This window comes from Rhipicephalus sanguineus, chromosome 8 (assembly GCF_013339695.2).
Source record: "Rhipicephalus sanguineus isolate Rsan-2018 chromosome 8, BIME_Rsan_1.4, whole genome shotgun sequence".
Classification (NCBI taxonomy): Eukaryota; Metazoa; Arthropoda; class Arachnida; order Ixodida; family Ixodidae; genus Rhipicephalus; species Rhipicephalus sanguineus.
Genome location: NC_051183.1, coordinates 48,616,007 through 48,633,098, shown reverse-complemented (window position 1 = coordinate 48,633,098; position 17,092 = coordinate 48,616,007). Strand labels below are relative to the sequence as shown.

The 17,092-nt window shown below is 44.8% G+C and overlaps 2 protein-coding genes across 3 annotated transcripts in view; one reads left to right on the top strand and one right to left on the bottom strand.

Annotated features, from left to right (window-relative positions):
• Window positions 1-17,092, bottom strand: part of LOC119401848 (TBC1 domain family member 15) — a 66,161-nt gene that overhangs the window by 32,286 nt on the left and 16,783 nt on the right. The gene's annotated exons all lie outside the window — the stretch shown is intronic.
• LOC125759529 (uncharacterized) lies at window positions 12,552-13,273 on the top strand. The gene is made up of 2 exons (XM_049418407.1): window positions 12,552-13,025; window positions 13,100-13,273. The coding sequence occupies exons 1-2, from the start codon at window positions 12,758-12,760 to the stop codon at window positions 13,240-13,242; spliced, it is 411 nt and encodes a 136-aa protein (XP_049274364.1). The 5' UTR covers window positions 12,552-12,757; the 3' UTR covers window positions 13,243-13,273.

Sequence of the window (17,092 nt, the reverse complement as noted above, 5' to 3'; positions counted from 1 at the left end):
TATTTGGGGTGTGTTATTGTCAGAGAATAACTATCATCATCAAGAGGTTCCTCAAAAACTCTGCACTTGCTACTTGTTTATCAAGAACACTTTGTTGTGCTCATGGCACACACGTTCGTGACTTGCAAGTACTAGGCATGCGACGATAATGCAAGGAAACATGCAAAGTGTAGTGACAATTACTGTTGCGATAGGATAACATCCCAAATATGGCCCTTCTTTAAGAGCGAACTAAAAACAAGAGCTACATAAGCATGCACAATTTCTAACAAAGAGGTTCCTTACGTGACAAAGAATGTAGGTAATTGCATGCACAACATTACAAGACATACACATCCAGCTTTCGCTACTGGCTTAAATGAAAAACAGGGAGATGGTGGCAAATTCTCTACAACCAAGAAGTGGCTGTTCAGAGTGGTATTACACACTACGGGCGTTCAAACAAGTGCAGGTCCAGCAATAAACAACAAAGCTCATTTGATGAGCAAGCCATGTGTCGCTGCATGCCATAGGTCCACATTTTTATGCACTAAAAAGCGTAGCAGAGCTCACGTGTGGACAGCGCGTTATAATAAGTGCCATAGTACTAACGTCGGCCGATGAACTGCACAAACCGTGCCCACCCTAGCGTATAAAACCGTTCGCCATTTGGAAATAGATATCCACTAGAAAACTAGGAACTAGCGATGATTCCTAAGGGCTCAAGCATACAGTGACACCTATTCAACTGCCAATTCCTCCCCGCAAAGAAATTGTGGAAACAATGGTGAAACGACACACTCGCAACATTCAACCTCAACAAAAGCGTGCGAGTCTGAAAAACCTGTGACCAAGTAATTCAAAATGATGATGCCGAATGAGGGCTCAGTGAGGCATCATTTAGTGCACGGAAATGGGAATCAGTCTTTCACAAAGTAGTAGCCATTAGGTGCTTATTTCGCACTGATACGAGGAACAATCAAGTGCAGTGTGTTTAGGAGAAAGAAAAAAAGACGTGCCACAAGTTCAGAAACAAGACTACAAATTCACAATGTTGGCACTGCTCGCACACACGTTTGCGCACGTGACGCGAAAAATTCCGCACTGCGCATTAACAATCACAGAGGTTCATTCACAATGGCAAATGACAGATGATCGTACGACCGAGTGCAACAAGCAACTAGCGACGTTCGCGTGGTTTACGCACAGACACACACAATTTTCTCGAAGTCACTGTCCTGACGAGCCTTGTTCGCAACTAAAAATTTGCACTGTCGGATCACTGTTGTGTTTTGATAGTGGCAGGGTGTGCCTGAACCGGAGTGTACTACAAAGAATCAGCTCCATTAGAACCTTCAACAAAAACACGTGCCTTTGTGGGAAGAAACAACCTAGAATACCGTATACACTCGTGTAAGGGATACACTTTTTTTTTCTGCAACTTTGACGGGGTGCGGTCCTTCCATGGAAGTGTGAAATTTTTGTTCAATTTTCGATCGTGCCATTTAATCGCTATTTAATCGTGCCATACATACCTAATGATGGGATATCGCAAGCGGTTGCGCTATAGGCAGTCGTCAAAATGAACGGCGGCACAAAGGATCAATGGCGCCCACAAGAAAAGCGACAGGATCTCCCAGATAGTGCAGTGCGCCCGAAGCTAACAGATGCCGCAGGACAGCTATTGCCATCTCATGGCTCCTAAAAAATCCGCCATAAGTGAGGTGCGACGACGCTGCCGTGTGCTGGCGAGATTTTTTATTTTATTTATTTATTTATTTTTTTTTTTTCAGAATATGAACTGCCAAGTTGGGGGGAGTTGGCCCTTACACGAGTGTGGCCCTTAGTCGAGTGTATATGGTATTCTGCAGACATGTTTGATAAAGAATGCTGCAAATGAAATAAAAAAACAATGATAAAAAGAAAAAAGAACACTTGACAGGACACATGCCAACTGTAGTTAGTGAGGACAATAAGAAAATGATCACAACTAGATGAGCTGTCAGACGTTCAAAAATAAAATAAATGAGTGCTTTAAAAGTGAATGCATTTTGTTTTTTTGTGAATGAACTCCACTTTGACAAACTGATTTAAAAGAGAACATTTGTTTGTCAGCCAATAACCTTTCACTGGCAGTTGTCACCCGTTTTGCGACAGTCCTTGTTTTTGGCATGACTCTGACACTTGACAAATTACCGAATCAAATCAGGACACAATTTCTATGGACTCTCTTAAAGAAAGAGTGGCTGTACTCATTAAAAGCTGGATGCAACACAAGCAGCTGTGACACAGTTCACATGGTTCTAAGCATCATCATCAATGAACAATGCAGAACAGGTCAATGGCCTTTCACGACTGCGATTGTAGAACAGGACTGAAACAATCACTTTCTCATGCAACCAACAAAAACAGTTGCACAATGTCTGGCCCTTGCGAATGTGAATTCACCCCGACATGCAACGCACCAACTACCAAAGGTAAAGAAGGGAGGCATGACATTTTTTTTAAAAAAGCACACTAGCAATGATGTCACAGAGGAAAAACAGAAATGGTCATCAAAAGAGGAAGGTCGCTAGGTTTGATTAGGTGCATGGTAATTACGAGAAATGCAAAACTTTGTGGTGATTTTTGCCAGGCTGGCAGTGACGAGAAGGCTGTGGTAAAACTGCACGTAACACTTTCGAACATCGAAGTGCAGTAAAAGCTTTTCTTAAAAGCTCGATTTTCGACGGGAAATTTCAACGTCTCCTGGCGGTTTATTTCTTGTCATTTGAAAGGAATGAAAGACAAGCACTGCACTTTAAAATGCTGATGGGATGTTATTTACTGGATATAATGTAACAAACTATAGGGCATGAATTAATTTGATCACAGGCAATCCATTATTGATGAGATGTAAACAGCAAGAAACAAGACACTCACGGAATGCAAGGAACCGACATTATTAAAAGTAATGTTAAATTTCAACGATGGAGTCAGAGCAAACTTTCAGTGCCCTTCTTGGAGCAAGTTTGTCACAATGACAGAGCAGAGGCACGAGCCACGTGTTCCAATGAGAAAGCCAACACAACTGTTAACAAGCAACGCAACACAACTGTTAACGTGCTGTGGTAAAACTAGGCACGTTTCTCATTTTCTAAAAGAACAGAAAATTCGCCAACGACCGGCACCATAAAAGTGCATAGGTCCGATCCCTAGTTTGCCCCGACAAGCAAAGCTAAAAACACAATTACCAAAAAGCCGTTGCCATGTGAAAGAATTGTGCATGATATAAAAACAAAGCATTTCATTAGATGTCAGGCAATCGCTAAAATTACTTCGTGTTAATCTATAAAATGATCGTTTTCCAATACTGAAGCAACGGTGTCAGTCAAACAGATGCCCATGCTAAACAGCGTTCCCATAGAAAAAAGGTTACACTGCAGGTTACACTGCAGTTCCCCTGCAGACCACCCCAAAAGAGGCATTTAAAGTTTTACACAGAAACAAGTTTAATACCACACAATCAAATATTTAGCCATGAACTGCCCTTTCGTAAAATATTTGTATTACAATTCTATGTGAGACAGCATTTCACAGTGCATTTTGTTTTATCTGCATGCTTGGATGCAGCATTTGACTGTTCTATAGAGAATACACGTAGGTGCCGCTGGATGCAAGAAAGCTCTTTCTTTTTGGTAGTCAAACAACGCTGCCATCTGCGAGTATCACAGCAAAACGCTGTGCATTGAGTCTCGTCACAACAGTTATATGTGGTGCCGCTGTACAATTATTTTAATTTTTTTTTCGGGATAGTTCTATACTGCAGGTGACAAGCAGATGTGGCTTGCTCCAAATGATACACAAAGCGCACCACACCCCCAACAACAACTTCAAGAACAACGCACCTCAAAATACCATCTCTACGTGAATCCCAAGTGTGAACAGTCAGCAGTTTAGATGCCACATATAACCCACTCGTACAACATTCTGTGCAGGGAGGCAACTTACATTGGACCTTTTAGAAGCTTGTATATTTGCATGAACAAATTCATTTGTGAGAAGAGAAGTTTAAATACAGTTTCCACAGCCTTCCCTTCACTGCAGAGTTTCCAGCCTACGCTACCACAAGCTTCAGAGTACAGACTCCGTAAAACCCAGTCACGCCGCACCGCCCCCTTCCTCGGACTGTTGTTGGAGCTTCCTCCGTTTTGTCTCGTAATACTCCATCTTCGCCCTCAGCACAGACATCTTCATCTTGTGCTCCCGACGCTTCAGCGTCACCACCTCGCTCGCTGCCTTCTGCACGGCATCGCACATCTTCGCGATTGAACCCATGAACGTGGTCCCGTTGATCTGGCTGTCCATGTAGTCGGTCCGCGCGTGAGGGCGAGCGTCCCACGATGTCGCGCTGCGTTCTTCCTCGCTGCCACCCGGCTCCGCCCAGTAATCCTGCTTCAACTCTGGCGGAGGGTCCTCCGGTTCCTTCTTGATCTGCATCAACGGAGCCGGACAGTTCGCGTCCGTAGTCGAGTGTTCCGAAGAACCCGCGCGGTTCTCGCCGTTGAAGACGTGGTCGTCGAACGGTTGGCTGCTGTCCCCGTTGCTCATCGCGCCGCCAAACTTGAGCTCAGAGTCGTCGGCCATCTCCGACGGATCCGGTGTCCTCGGTAGCAGTATCACTTCGGGGTGATGCGACTCCGACAGATACGGAGCGTCGGACTCCAGGCACGACGATGGACCCAAGATAGAGTCGCCCCTGATTTTCCAAGACGGGGATGGCATGGAGAGTGTGAAAGGAGAGAAAGAACAGACGTGCATTGTCAATAAGCAAACTGCACAAGGTGGCAACATACAAAAAGAATGTGGTAAAACACTGGTACACGAATGCATCAGAGTTTAAAACAGTAGAGTACTGAGACACAAAGCAGCAAACCAATGCAAGCAAGACAAGCGGCCCAGAAGTATATGTAATATACCCCTGGGGAGCTTATCTGCTGTCACTGGCAACCAGTGCCATGAACCTCCAGGGTCAAGGTCCCGCTAAGTCATAAATAAAAATCTACATGAGACATTTCCAGGAAACATGGGGTTTAGCTGCCACAATGTCTCAGACGAGAATGGCACATTTCTGTGGAAAGTTCCACGAAGAATTGTCATTTTACCCAATTATTTATTTCTAAGTTTATGCTAACATCTATGAAATGTTTGGTCACTATGCTTAGGCTTAAATGATGTTGCAGTAAAAGTTGGCATGCTCTCAATTATAAATTCAGTAGTGTGTAAACCTAACTAACGAAAAAAAAGTGAAGAAATATAATTCAATATAGTACCATCAGCACATTTAATGTGTTTTCACAGTATCAGCTAATTCGTGCTTCATGGCTCAAAATATATGTACAGATAACGGAAAGTATAATTTCTGCAGCCATTCCAGTTTTTGCAACACCAGCAGGGGCTGGGGAAGCGTAGTGTAAAATTTCAAAAAGTTCCTCAGATTTGGACCCAATCTATCCGTTTTCCTCCAGTGAGTGAAAATCCTTAAACCAAAAAATTTCTCATAAAGTGGCGGAAGTGGTTGAGCACTGCTAAAAGATGCCGCTGGTTTAACTTCAAGATTGTCTGCATTTCCATAAATTTGGAAGTTTGATCTTTCTTCAAAACTCAAATCCCCAAATATGGAAATATTTCCCGTTGGTTCGCAACTGCAATCAGTGTGCAAGATGCATTTAGGCCAGTCTTTCAAGTCTCGCTTTTAAAAGGCTGCAATTTTTCTTTTAGATCTTACTTTTGCTTCCACTACTCAGACAACACCTCTATTCCCTAAATTTGCACCCAGTTCAACATTTCCCAAACACTCAATGTCCCCAAATATAGAATGATTTCCCTAGGGCTGGCAACGGTGAACACAAGTGCGTCAGGTGCATTTAAGTCAGGCCTCCCAGCATGACTTACAGGATTTAAAACTTTTTAAATATTTCAGCTAGTTATTCCCTGTTGTCCAAAATATACTGCAAATCCTCAAATATAAGGAAGTTTCCCAAAAAGTGGGCAGCATTTGTGGGCTCTACAGGGAAAGTGTAAGTTAGTGCTAGCCAGAATAAAAGAGAGAAGTGAGGTACTCCATGCATATGATTGTTACATCATGGTATTCTTTAGGTTGCGGGAAAGTGTTTTAGTGAGCTTGACCTCTAACCCTTTAAGGGTTTTTGACGACCTCAGCTTGCCACAGGCGATCGACAGTTTTTGGATTATGACGAGAGGATCTCATCACGAGTATTTTGCACGCACCTTTCTGAATGGCTTTTGACAAACTAAGGTCATCTAAGAACATTCTTAAGTTCTGTACGTAGATACACACAAACCTCGATATAACAAACACGGATATAACGAATTATCTGTTATAGTGAAGTAAATGAAGAATAGCCTTGGTGATACACACAGAGGTTCGCATATACGTTTATAACGAATTCTCGTATATAACGAAGTTCTTTTCGTGTCTCATGCGACTTTTGTCATAATGAGGTTTAAGTGTAGCATAAGTGGTTTTGTTTCCAGCTCGCCTATTTGAATTTTTCTTTTCCCTTACGGATGGCAGCAAGCATTCTGTTTGAGCAGAGTTCACACCCTTCATGCGAGAATTTCCTGTGCTTTCAAACGTGCATCAAATCATCCAAGTGAATCTTCAGAGCGCAGATTGCAATTCATCTGATGACAACGGCGAAAATGACAACGATGTTGACTGCGTGTTTAATTCATTAAAGGGGCCCTGCAACACTTTTTCAGCATGAGCAGAAAATGCTGCCGATCTGTAGTTGAGGCTCGGGAGTACACACGAGCCAAACATTAGAGTGCAGCACGCGGCCTGGAATTCACAATGAATTTTCAAAGTCGGCTAGAAGTCGGTCCCTTTTCTCTCGACACATGATGCCATATACCCAAATGACCGAGCCATAAACCCAAAGTCCACAGACACTGGCTGCTCTGAGCATTGTGAGCTGCATAGTTACCGTGGACCCCGCGGGATACCACCACGTGCCTGCACGCGCACTCGTGATCACACTGAAAGTAAGCCGCGCGTTCAAAGAAAAAAAGCAAAGAAAGAGCTCAAAGTCATGACGCACGCTGACGAATGGACACATCTTGCCCCCTTGTCATCCCCCCCATGCGTGGCTTTCAGTGCTCTCGCTGGTACGAAAGGAGAGAGAAAGAGCTTGAAGCATATGACAAATCCCGGAACTCTGCTCGTATTTCACGGATTAAAAAAATTTTTGCGGCAATAAAGGCAATATGCTATCTTAGTGAAGCCATTCGATGATTCCTTGGAAAAGCGTTGCAGGGCCCCTTTAAGGGGGGACACTGCTCTTAAAATTTTTTCTTTATTTCTTGATAGATTTTGATGAAACTTCACAACTTTATGTATATTTGTGTGCTGATTTTAAATATCGAATTACTTTTCTAGTATAATGTGTAGTTTTTAAAATACAATATATTTCATGTGCCTATTGGGGAGCAAGATTATTTCTAAACTGAGTGCAATACAAAGTAAATCAGCATATCACATTAATCTACAATCGGAACTGTGTGCAGTGCAACAAAAATGGATGTTCTAAACCCATTTGAACAAAAGTTATGGTATGTTGAAGATTCGCGAGTGAGTCAATTTCAAGCTGGAATTTCACTCGTGAATGTTGGACATACCATAACATTTGTTCTAATGGTGTTAGAACATCCATTTTTGTTGCACTGCACACAGTTCCGATTCCAGATCATCATGATGATCACTTGCCTACTGCCATGCCGCTACAGAAACAACTGTCATGCACAGATGACCTGTGCTTTGTTTGAAGAGTTTCTTCGATACTTCTATAACACGATGGGTTCACAGTACAGGAGTGTTCTCCTTTTTCTGGACAATTGTTCTGCCCACCTGAGAGGTCTGCCGTTTCTACGGAATGTCAAGCCTGTGTTTTTCCCTCCGAATACTACAAGCCACTTGCAGCCGTTGGATCCTGGCGTCATAAAAAGCCTGAAGCATTCATACAGGAAGAGCATCATGACGCGCTGTCTCATGCGTACTGATCGCGGACAGCAGCCTACGACAATTTCTGTACTATACGCCATGCACTATGTTGCTTCAGCCTGGACCGCAGTGAACGCGTCCACTGTACAGCACTGCGTGAGGTGTGGCTTCCGTATGAACGGCGAAGTGGAGACAGCCATCGAAGCTGAAGAACCGGAAGCAGCTTCTTGTGAGCAAGAGCCTATGAATGCGCTGGGTGCCACGGGAGTGGCATACGACGACCCCATCGCTGTGGATGCGGCCGTCGTGACGTAGGAGTGCCAGAGCATCGCAGAGATCCTTGTGAACTCGTTCACAAGTGAAGCTGGTGACCGCGATCATGATGACAAGAACAAACCACAAGATTCTGGGGAGCTGGCAGTGGTGTTAGCCGATCGAAGCTTTGGAGAAGCCATCGCAGCCCTGGACCTTCTTCACGGGTACGTCACACATCAAAGCGACACTGACAGCAACGCAGCCTTTCAGGTTATTGAAAAACGCGTGGTACTTTCCGGCAAGCGAAAGAATCGGCAGTCTACTATACTCAATTGTTTAATGTCTTAGGCCCACCTTGATGAAATAAACTGCTCGAAGTCAAAGCGGCCCTGTTTTCATTCACTTTCGGAGTTTTCTCACTCTTGCGTTTTTCCAGCTGTTATGTTTTTTTTTCCCCAGTCCGCTGAAAAATGTATGAACGGGGTTCCACTATACTTGATTCAGTACATTCAATGAAGCCATAGCACTGAAAACACAGGGACGAAGGAAGAGGTCAGGACGTGCACTATGTCCTATCCTCTTCCTTGGTCTCTGTGTTTTGAGCGCCATGGCTTCATTGACTTGCTGAGACATAATAGCGCAAAAAACAAACGAACACAAGAAAGAAGACTAAGACAAGTGCTACTCACAAGTGTTCATGTTGTACACGTGATGTACAGCCGCGGCCACATCTGTGTAGAGTCCGCGAGCAACCGGTTTTTGCTAGCGCGCTCTACACAAAAACCAGCAAAAACCAACTGCTCGCGCGCTCTACACAGGCGTGGCCGCGGCTGTACACTCCAATGTACACGTGTTGCATTGCTTTATTCCTTTATGTGCATGCTTGACAAAATGATATGTGAAACCCTTCCCTGCTAATACACAGTTGCGAGTAGCGCTTGTCTTCATCTTCCTTCTTATGTTCGTCGTTTTTTTTTATCTATGTCTCAGCCAGTTATGCACGACGAACTAGCCCAACAATTAATTCTTTTAGAATATGGCTTCATTGATCGTACGTTTGAAGGGATTTTCCGTTTTGCTCGGGAAAACGTACGTTCACCAATTTCGAAAGTGTCGCCTGGAACACCCCGCATGATCAACCGAAACGGGGACCACAGAGGAGGGTACTTACGCATCCACGTCCATTGGCGTGTCGTCATCCTTCAATTGGAACTGCTCTCCGAAGGTCTCGAAAACCTTCACGGACAGCCCGGTGAATTGTGCCGATGTCAGGTCCGCATCTAAAGCCCCCAAAGCAAAGAGGCGGGGCCAAAGGGGAGAGAAGGATCAACTGCAGTTGATCTGTGCCTAGGTTCAATGCACAAGATCAAACAAGATTTGGGTGAGTCAGCACCATAGGTCAGCAATCTCACTCGTGAGTCGACTCCCTCAGACACAGAAACGATTTGTAGACACAAAATTGACCCGAGACGACATACGGGCGCTAACGAGCGCGCTTATGCATACAAGCACTTGTTATGGCATATGCTCGTAATGGCATACGAGCGTTGGTTGTGTACAGATGGGGTGCTGACACAGGCTGCCCCCATCTGTACAACTCTGAAATAAAAAGCTGTGCTTTCTTAGAAAGTAGTGCGCGCATGGGCGACGATGACAAGCACACTATAAACACCTTTGGTGTTCAATAAACCCTTGTTGGGAGTTAGCACTCGTATGTCACCTTGTGTCTTATTGTGCGTCTGCGTTTCCTGCGCTACAAATCGTTTCAGATAAGCCCAAATAGCCACAATTCCCTCAGACTCAGATCGAGCTGTGAGCCCGAGTCTGAGCGAGTCTGGCTGGGTAATATTTTAACGAGCTTGAGTCCGAGTGAGTTCCACATTTTCTTTTGCTGACGTATGGTTGGTACAAACATATGAATTGCAAAAAAAAAGCACCGCTTCGGCCACTACACTGCGCCCAAGATGAAAAAATTCTTGAACAAGGGGTCTCGCTGAAGCCAAGATTTTGACAAGTGGCCTCGTCTTCTTCAAACCCACAACAGAAGACAAAGCCACGCGTCAAAACGTTCGCTGGAGCGACACCCCGTGTTCAGGAATTTTTCATCTCTTCAAGCTTCCATCATCCCCTGTACCCTTCTGCCTTATCCAGATTTATGCTGTTCCCGTGAGTGTTGAGACTTTAAATGTGAACATTTTGACAGAGGTCTGTCTGGCTGGGTCCAACGATTCTGGATGCTGAAATTACTCAAGCTGCACTTTTTGAAACGGGCCTCGACAATTCAGGACCCCATCAGTCCCTTCCTTAAGGTGTGACTCCATTGGTTGTGGAAGCGCGACATTTTTTAGAGCGACCCTGCGACACCTTTTCAGCATGGTCAGAAAATGCCGCCGATCAGTAGTAGAGGCTCCCGAGAACACACGAGCCAAACATTACAGCACAGCACGCGACCTGGAATTTACAATTCATTTTCAAAGTCAGCAAGAAATCGTTCTCTCTTCCCTCGACAAGCGATGCTTTCATAAACCCTATGACCGCGCCACAAACACAAAGTCCACAGCCATTGGCTGACTTGAGCATTGTGAGTTGGATAGTTATTGCAACCACCGCGGGATGCCGTAACATGCCCTCGCATGCGCGCTTGCATCGCATTGAAAGTAAGCCGCGTGTTCAAAGAAAAAAAGGAAAAAGAAAGGCTTGTGCATGTCATGCTCAAGGTCATGATGTGCACCAATGAACAGGCGCATTTTTGCCCCCTTGTCATCTCTTCCCTGAGTAGCCTTTAGCGCACTCAATGGTATGAAAGGACAGAGAGAAAGCACTTAAAACATGTGACAAATCCCTCTAACTATGCTTGTACTTTACGAATTCTCAAAATTTTGCCAGCAGTCAATTCATGAGGCAATAAGCTCTTTTAATGAAGCCATCCGATGATTACTTAGAAAAGTGTTGCAGAGCCCCTTGAAACGCTCAGTGAAGTGGCTCGAGCCACTTCAGCATCTACATGTGTTGAATAACACGTTGCTTTCTGTCTTGCACTAGGGGGTACCATGCAAGCAGTTTACACAGCGACAAATTCCATCCACTGCGTTTTCTAGAGTTATTTCTTCCATGTACATTGCAAGGTATGTATTACAGAACTGACGTATAAGTGCTACCAGCCCCTCATGCCACTATCTATCTGCCTATGCACGTAAAGCAACGTCTAAACATGTCACTTCCTTTTCGAAAGCCTGGCCATGATAGCCATGATAGGTAATGTTGTTACGCTCAGTTTGCATGATCTGTTGGAGGTGGTACCATCTTGCCACAACTCGTGGGTGCCGACCCAAATTTAGCCACATTTATTTCCAACTCAATTAAATTACGACATTTGCAGTAGCTGCTCTAGGAGATTTGGCTTTCATATGAGCATCTGACCTGTTTTTATTCTTTACATTCATTGAGGACCTTGCATCCGTGGACAATGCCGACAACTATGACAACAGATTTTTTGTGGCGCTCGTTCCTTCACACTATTCACGTTAACATACGAAATCACTTAAATAGAAACGAAAAAATTCAGAGCCCTTCCAACGGATTTCAAAGAGCGCAGACCAGCAAAGCGGGGGAAGCGTTCTGACGGCGAGGTGTCGCGTGTGTGTATAGCTTCACTTGCCCGATCATCGTCAGTGGCAGTGGCTAAAAGGCGACAAGCACACTTGCGCTTTTGGGCACACTGACATTCCTCATACTGCCGCTGCTCCTCTTTGGGACGTACGACAGGCGTCCAACCCATGGCGAGTCCAAAGAGCAACTAAGCGTGTCGCTAGCACGGTCTCTTACATCACGATACAACAAACAAACGCGATTGGTTGACGATACGCACTGCCGAAAGACTTAGGCGCCTTATCAAAGATGGCTATGCCAATCACAGCGTGCGTACTAGCGTGGACGTGCTCACGTGACTGCCTGTGTAAGCTAGGTCATGTAATGAAGAAGCAAAACCTAAGGTCCTGCAAAAAGCAGTGTAATGCACGCTTTTTCCAATCTTAAGTTTGAAAACGCTACCAACTCGGCGTTTCATACGACGCCATGAGATTGCGTGACATGTCTGTCCGAGTGCCTCGAAGTCAGTGTCGCCTCCCCCAGGAGCAGGGTGGTGACACCTTATGTTCAGGTGAACACCACATTGGGCCGAAGACGGTGACGTGGGTGCCACTCTTCTTATTAAAGGGGTCGTGAAACGTCCTCCAAAAATTTTCAACTACGTGTGTATTCAGAATCCTGGCCGTCCATTTAGCACTATACATCGACTCGTTTGTTTGATGTCTGGGTTCGCTGAATTACTAAAAAAGCGCAATTTCGGTTTCCCCGCTCACGTTCCAGTCAACTGTGTAGCTGACGTCATTTTAAGACAGCCAATGAAAAGTCTCTGTCGTTGACAAAACATGGCGACGCAGCGATGTTTTTGAGTTTTAGTTGACCGTGGTTCGTAGCATCATACTGTTTAGATTGTGGTGCCGGCAACACCATAACATCATGGACACACAGCGGGCGATGGCTGACCTTCCCGAACTACAGCGTCGTCTGCTAGAGCGGAGTCGGCTGTTAGGCTTTGAGCCGTACGCCGACGCACCCATGCGGGTGCGAGACCGGCCATCGTCAGAGCAAGACAGCGGCAGCGGCGACGACGGTGAAGAAGCCTGCGCCGTGGAGGCACCTGTATCGAGACCACGTGGAAAAACCTGCGCTAGCGGAAGCCCGACCATGACCCTCCTGAACCCGATCGGCTCGAAAATACGCGCTGGTACGTTCAAGTCTTGAAGCCTATATTGAGCAGTATGCCAGTGTGTGCGATCGCTCATCTAACTATTCTAATAGGTGTACCTGCGGACAGTGCGTGCCGATGCCCACCACTCTTGAGAGCATCTGTTGCCGCGAGATCCAGGCAGCGATTCGAAGGCAGCCGTCTGGGTGCGTTACAGAGCACCCGTATTTTCACACGTTGTGCCTTGACGAGGTAGTGCTCAGCGTAGTCCTTCAAATGTTTGAAGACCATGGGCTGTATGGTCGGAACACACGAAACCACTCTCTGAGCCCAGACCATCGGGGCCATCGCGGTTGATAGCTCGAAGCCACACTGCTCTGCGCTGTGGCTCGCTGGGCAGCTTGTGAAAGCGAACGTTGTTTGCACTTTCATAAGTTGTGCGGCACTGTCTGACGACGCACACAGTTGGCATAGCGAGGACTAAGCCACCGAGAACACACAGTAGAACACAACTTGCGACGCTGCACTGACTGCACCGACCGAGCCCAGCAAACCGACGGGAAGGCATGGATACACACATGAAAGAGCCCGGATGTACTTGAAAGCGGAACCGAGCAGATCACTCACTGTGATTGTACAGCTTAGAACTCAGAGCGCCAAAATAGCTCTGCTGCTTTTTCTTTTTTTAGTATCCTATAATTATATTACTTCAGAGCAAAATAAAGCGAACGCTCTCTTTGTAACTGCTCTTAAGGGGAGATGCGGGTCGAAAAACGAGAGTTTTCTAAAAAATTATCGATTTTTTGTTTTCACCTGTTTTGTTAAGATTAGTACCTCTACTGTTCTGAAAAAAAAAATCTATGTCGAGACTCAACTGAAAATGCTTTAAAATTGCGTCTAAAGAGCACAAGGTGGCTGTCAAAAGGCCGAAAGTGTGTCATCTTCGAGCACCTTGCTGCTGATAATGCGCTGCCACTCGCCATTGTCGACCACATGAGGCGAAGAGCCGAGCCTCACTCTTCAAATAACGACGGTTTCCCGCGCTGCTGCAGCGCAAGAAATAATAAAGAGAAGCACGCTTTTGCCGCCTTTTTCGAGCGCCGCGACTGGCTTTAAATCACGTGGTACGGATCGGGAGCCGCCATTGGCCGCTGCGCGCCTGTGTGTGCTGTAAAGCCTACATGCGGGATCCGTGTCTCGTCGAGCAGCGCAGCTGAACAACTCTTTTCTCGAGTGCTTATCCGTTATGGATGAAGAAAGCCGTAGGAAGCGTGGTCACCGGCCTGTGAAGTTTCATGCGGCGCACAAATTTCGAGGCCGCCGGCGCAAATCAAGCCGAACACTCAAACCACGAAAAGATCGTCTGCTGCCGCAAGGCGTAGTGGCAGTGACGCCGATGTGTCCGACGAGTTTGCCACGGCATTACAATATGTGAGTGCCTCCCAGAAAAAGATCGGACTCTTCGAAGACGAAGACGAAGATGGCCACTGCTATGGCTGTTCTCTGGTTTAATCGAGGGCACTCCAGCTTTGAACGCGTTCTGGAAGAGCTTGGCGTGATCCCGCCTCATGATCTGGTTGCTCTTGGCACATCATGGGACAGCACACGCCAGAAAAAAATGTCTTAAAAACTAACAGAAGAAGCAAGGGCTCGTCGGCGTGCACTGAAGAAAAAATCTCTTGTCGAGGAGTCAGCTCGAAAGAGCCGTGAGGGCCAAACCTATGGTGCTGGCGCATTTTAATGGCAGTGGCCACTACAAGGAGGATTGTTCTGTCTTGTGTACAAATTTCGTCGCATTCAACGACATCTTTGATAAATAAACATGCAATTTTGACTTTAAAACTCGTTTTTCTCAAAACACAAATTTTGCCATTTTTGTCAATGTGCCCTTCCTTTTTTGGGTACTTCTGGTGCTCAGATGTGCATGAAATTTTTCCCAAATTTTTTCCAAAGTACGAGAAATGCAATTATCTTGTTTAAGTTTAAATATTCTTATGATATAAAAAAAAAGAAGTTACGTAAACTTTTACTAGGGTAGGAGAAATATGAACTTCCCACGTTAAAATTTTTCACGTCTAGTACATATTTTGTATGGACTTCCTAATTAGTTATTTGCATTCCACACTTTATTTGAAACATTATGAACTATTAATTGTAGAAAATTATTGAAGTTTAGGTCTGAAAGGAGGGGGGGCAAAAGGCTTAAGTTTTTCACTTTGTCATGTTGCAGAACTAAAAGTATGCAACTTGCAAGAAAACTAATTATATATTTGAAATCAGCATAAAATGTTCTATAAGCAGCTCAAGTTTCATTGCTCTAGGGTGAATATTAAAGAAAAAGTGTCTTCGAGTAGCATCTCCCCTTAACATGACGTGTCACTGACGTCACATTTTAGTGCTTTTAGCGGCCGACGGTCGCGCATGGTCGCTAGCGATCTCCAAAGAACTGTGATTTCAAATGGGTGTCATTAATTACAGAATGGATATTGTGCCGAAATATTTCGGAATTGGTATGTCTAATCCGTATTAAATCAGGGAAAATTGCAACCGGGAAGTTTCATTTTCGTTTCATGACCCCTTTAAGGTGACGTGCAAACATGACGACAGACACACGTGTAAAACTGCAGAAATAAAACGAACTAGGACATTATATTCAAAGTGTGTGCCATAGCGCATTTGAGTGCTCCAAAACAACATGGCGGTTCTGTCCGAGTTGTTGCCACCCTAAACCTTGCCTACATGTACTTTGTGATCCAAGAACAAGATGGCTTTGGTGTGAAAAGTACCTTCAATTTTGGTTGGTTTTGCATTTGACTACTGCACCCCTGTTGATCCCTCTCTACAAATGAAGCTCCTGTTAAACAGAGATTTTTTGGCGGTTCATTCACAGTCTTTGGCCCTATTGTATAAAAAAATACAATACTTAATGCAATACTTACTGCACAATACTTAACGCGAAATCAGAGTGCAGCAGGATTTAGGCGTCGGTGGCACCTAGCCTCTACTTAAGCAGTTTGCTTAGCAGCAGCGGCAGACAAAGAACATCCACCGGTTGTGCCCAGACTATGCCAATGTGCAAAGTTCCACCAAGTGGCTTTTAGAGGGATTGAATGGGTGAAAGCGCAAGGAGGTGGCACCTCAAGTAGTGCTAAGGGTTGGAAATACATCACTTTACCATAAGCCATAGCAGCGTGAGCTGTCACGCTAAGGTGTACAAACACTCTGCATTTCGCGAGCTGTACTCCGTCTTTGCTCTCTTTAATTTTATCCTTGCCCTGTGCCTATCACTCATACATTGCAGGAGCCATTGCAGGCCATGACCTGCACTCTCCATCTTTCATCCACGCCTGTGCACATCGTTTTCTCAGTCACAACATAGGACGTGAAACCCATGAATGAATGCAAAGAGCTACACTGCAATATATGACTGTGCTAGCTTTAGCTCTTGACTTGCTCTCAAAAACCTGAGACATACAAACTGAATCATGGAGTAAACAGGAAACCTCCCTTCAAAAAAAAGAACCTAAAAAATATAGGGAAATAAAGTGCTCACTGTGACAGTACGAATGAATACAGTGAAAGATTTGAAAAGAACAAATACTGAAAGAAATAATGATAACTGACAAAAGTTCCCAAACATTGGGTTTTACAAGTCGCTCCCAAATTGGAATTTCAGTACAGAAGTGACATTGAGGCGAATCAAATTTAGTCGATACAGTCACACCAAAAGTTGTCAGGTGTACTACACAGCATGCGAAATTAGCTTATGCGAACTGAACTAACTGCTTCACGTGACACAGAACAGCCATGTGCAATACGAGAGGGAATGTGCAACTGAATTTTTAGCAACAACATTTAGATGCATGGATTCAAACCTGAAGCTTTAACTTTCCTTCACTGGATAGCCTGTCACGAAGAACATTGTTTTCTGTGTTATTACAATGAACATATTCACACACTCTTTGCTGAAAAAAGGGCAGTCATGGTTGAAACGTTTAGTACAGCACCCAGTTGTAAAACGTGGATAGAGAAACTACAGCCTCCTAAACGAAATCTCTACATTTCTTTTTGTATTCCTTTTTAGGGGACACTTTTGTATTGCACAA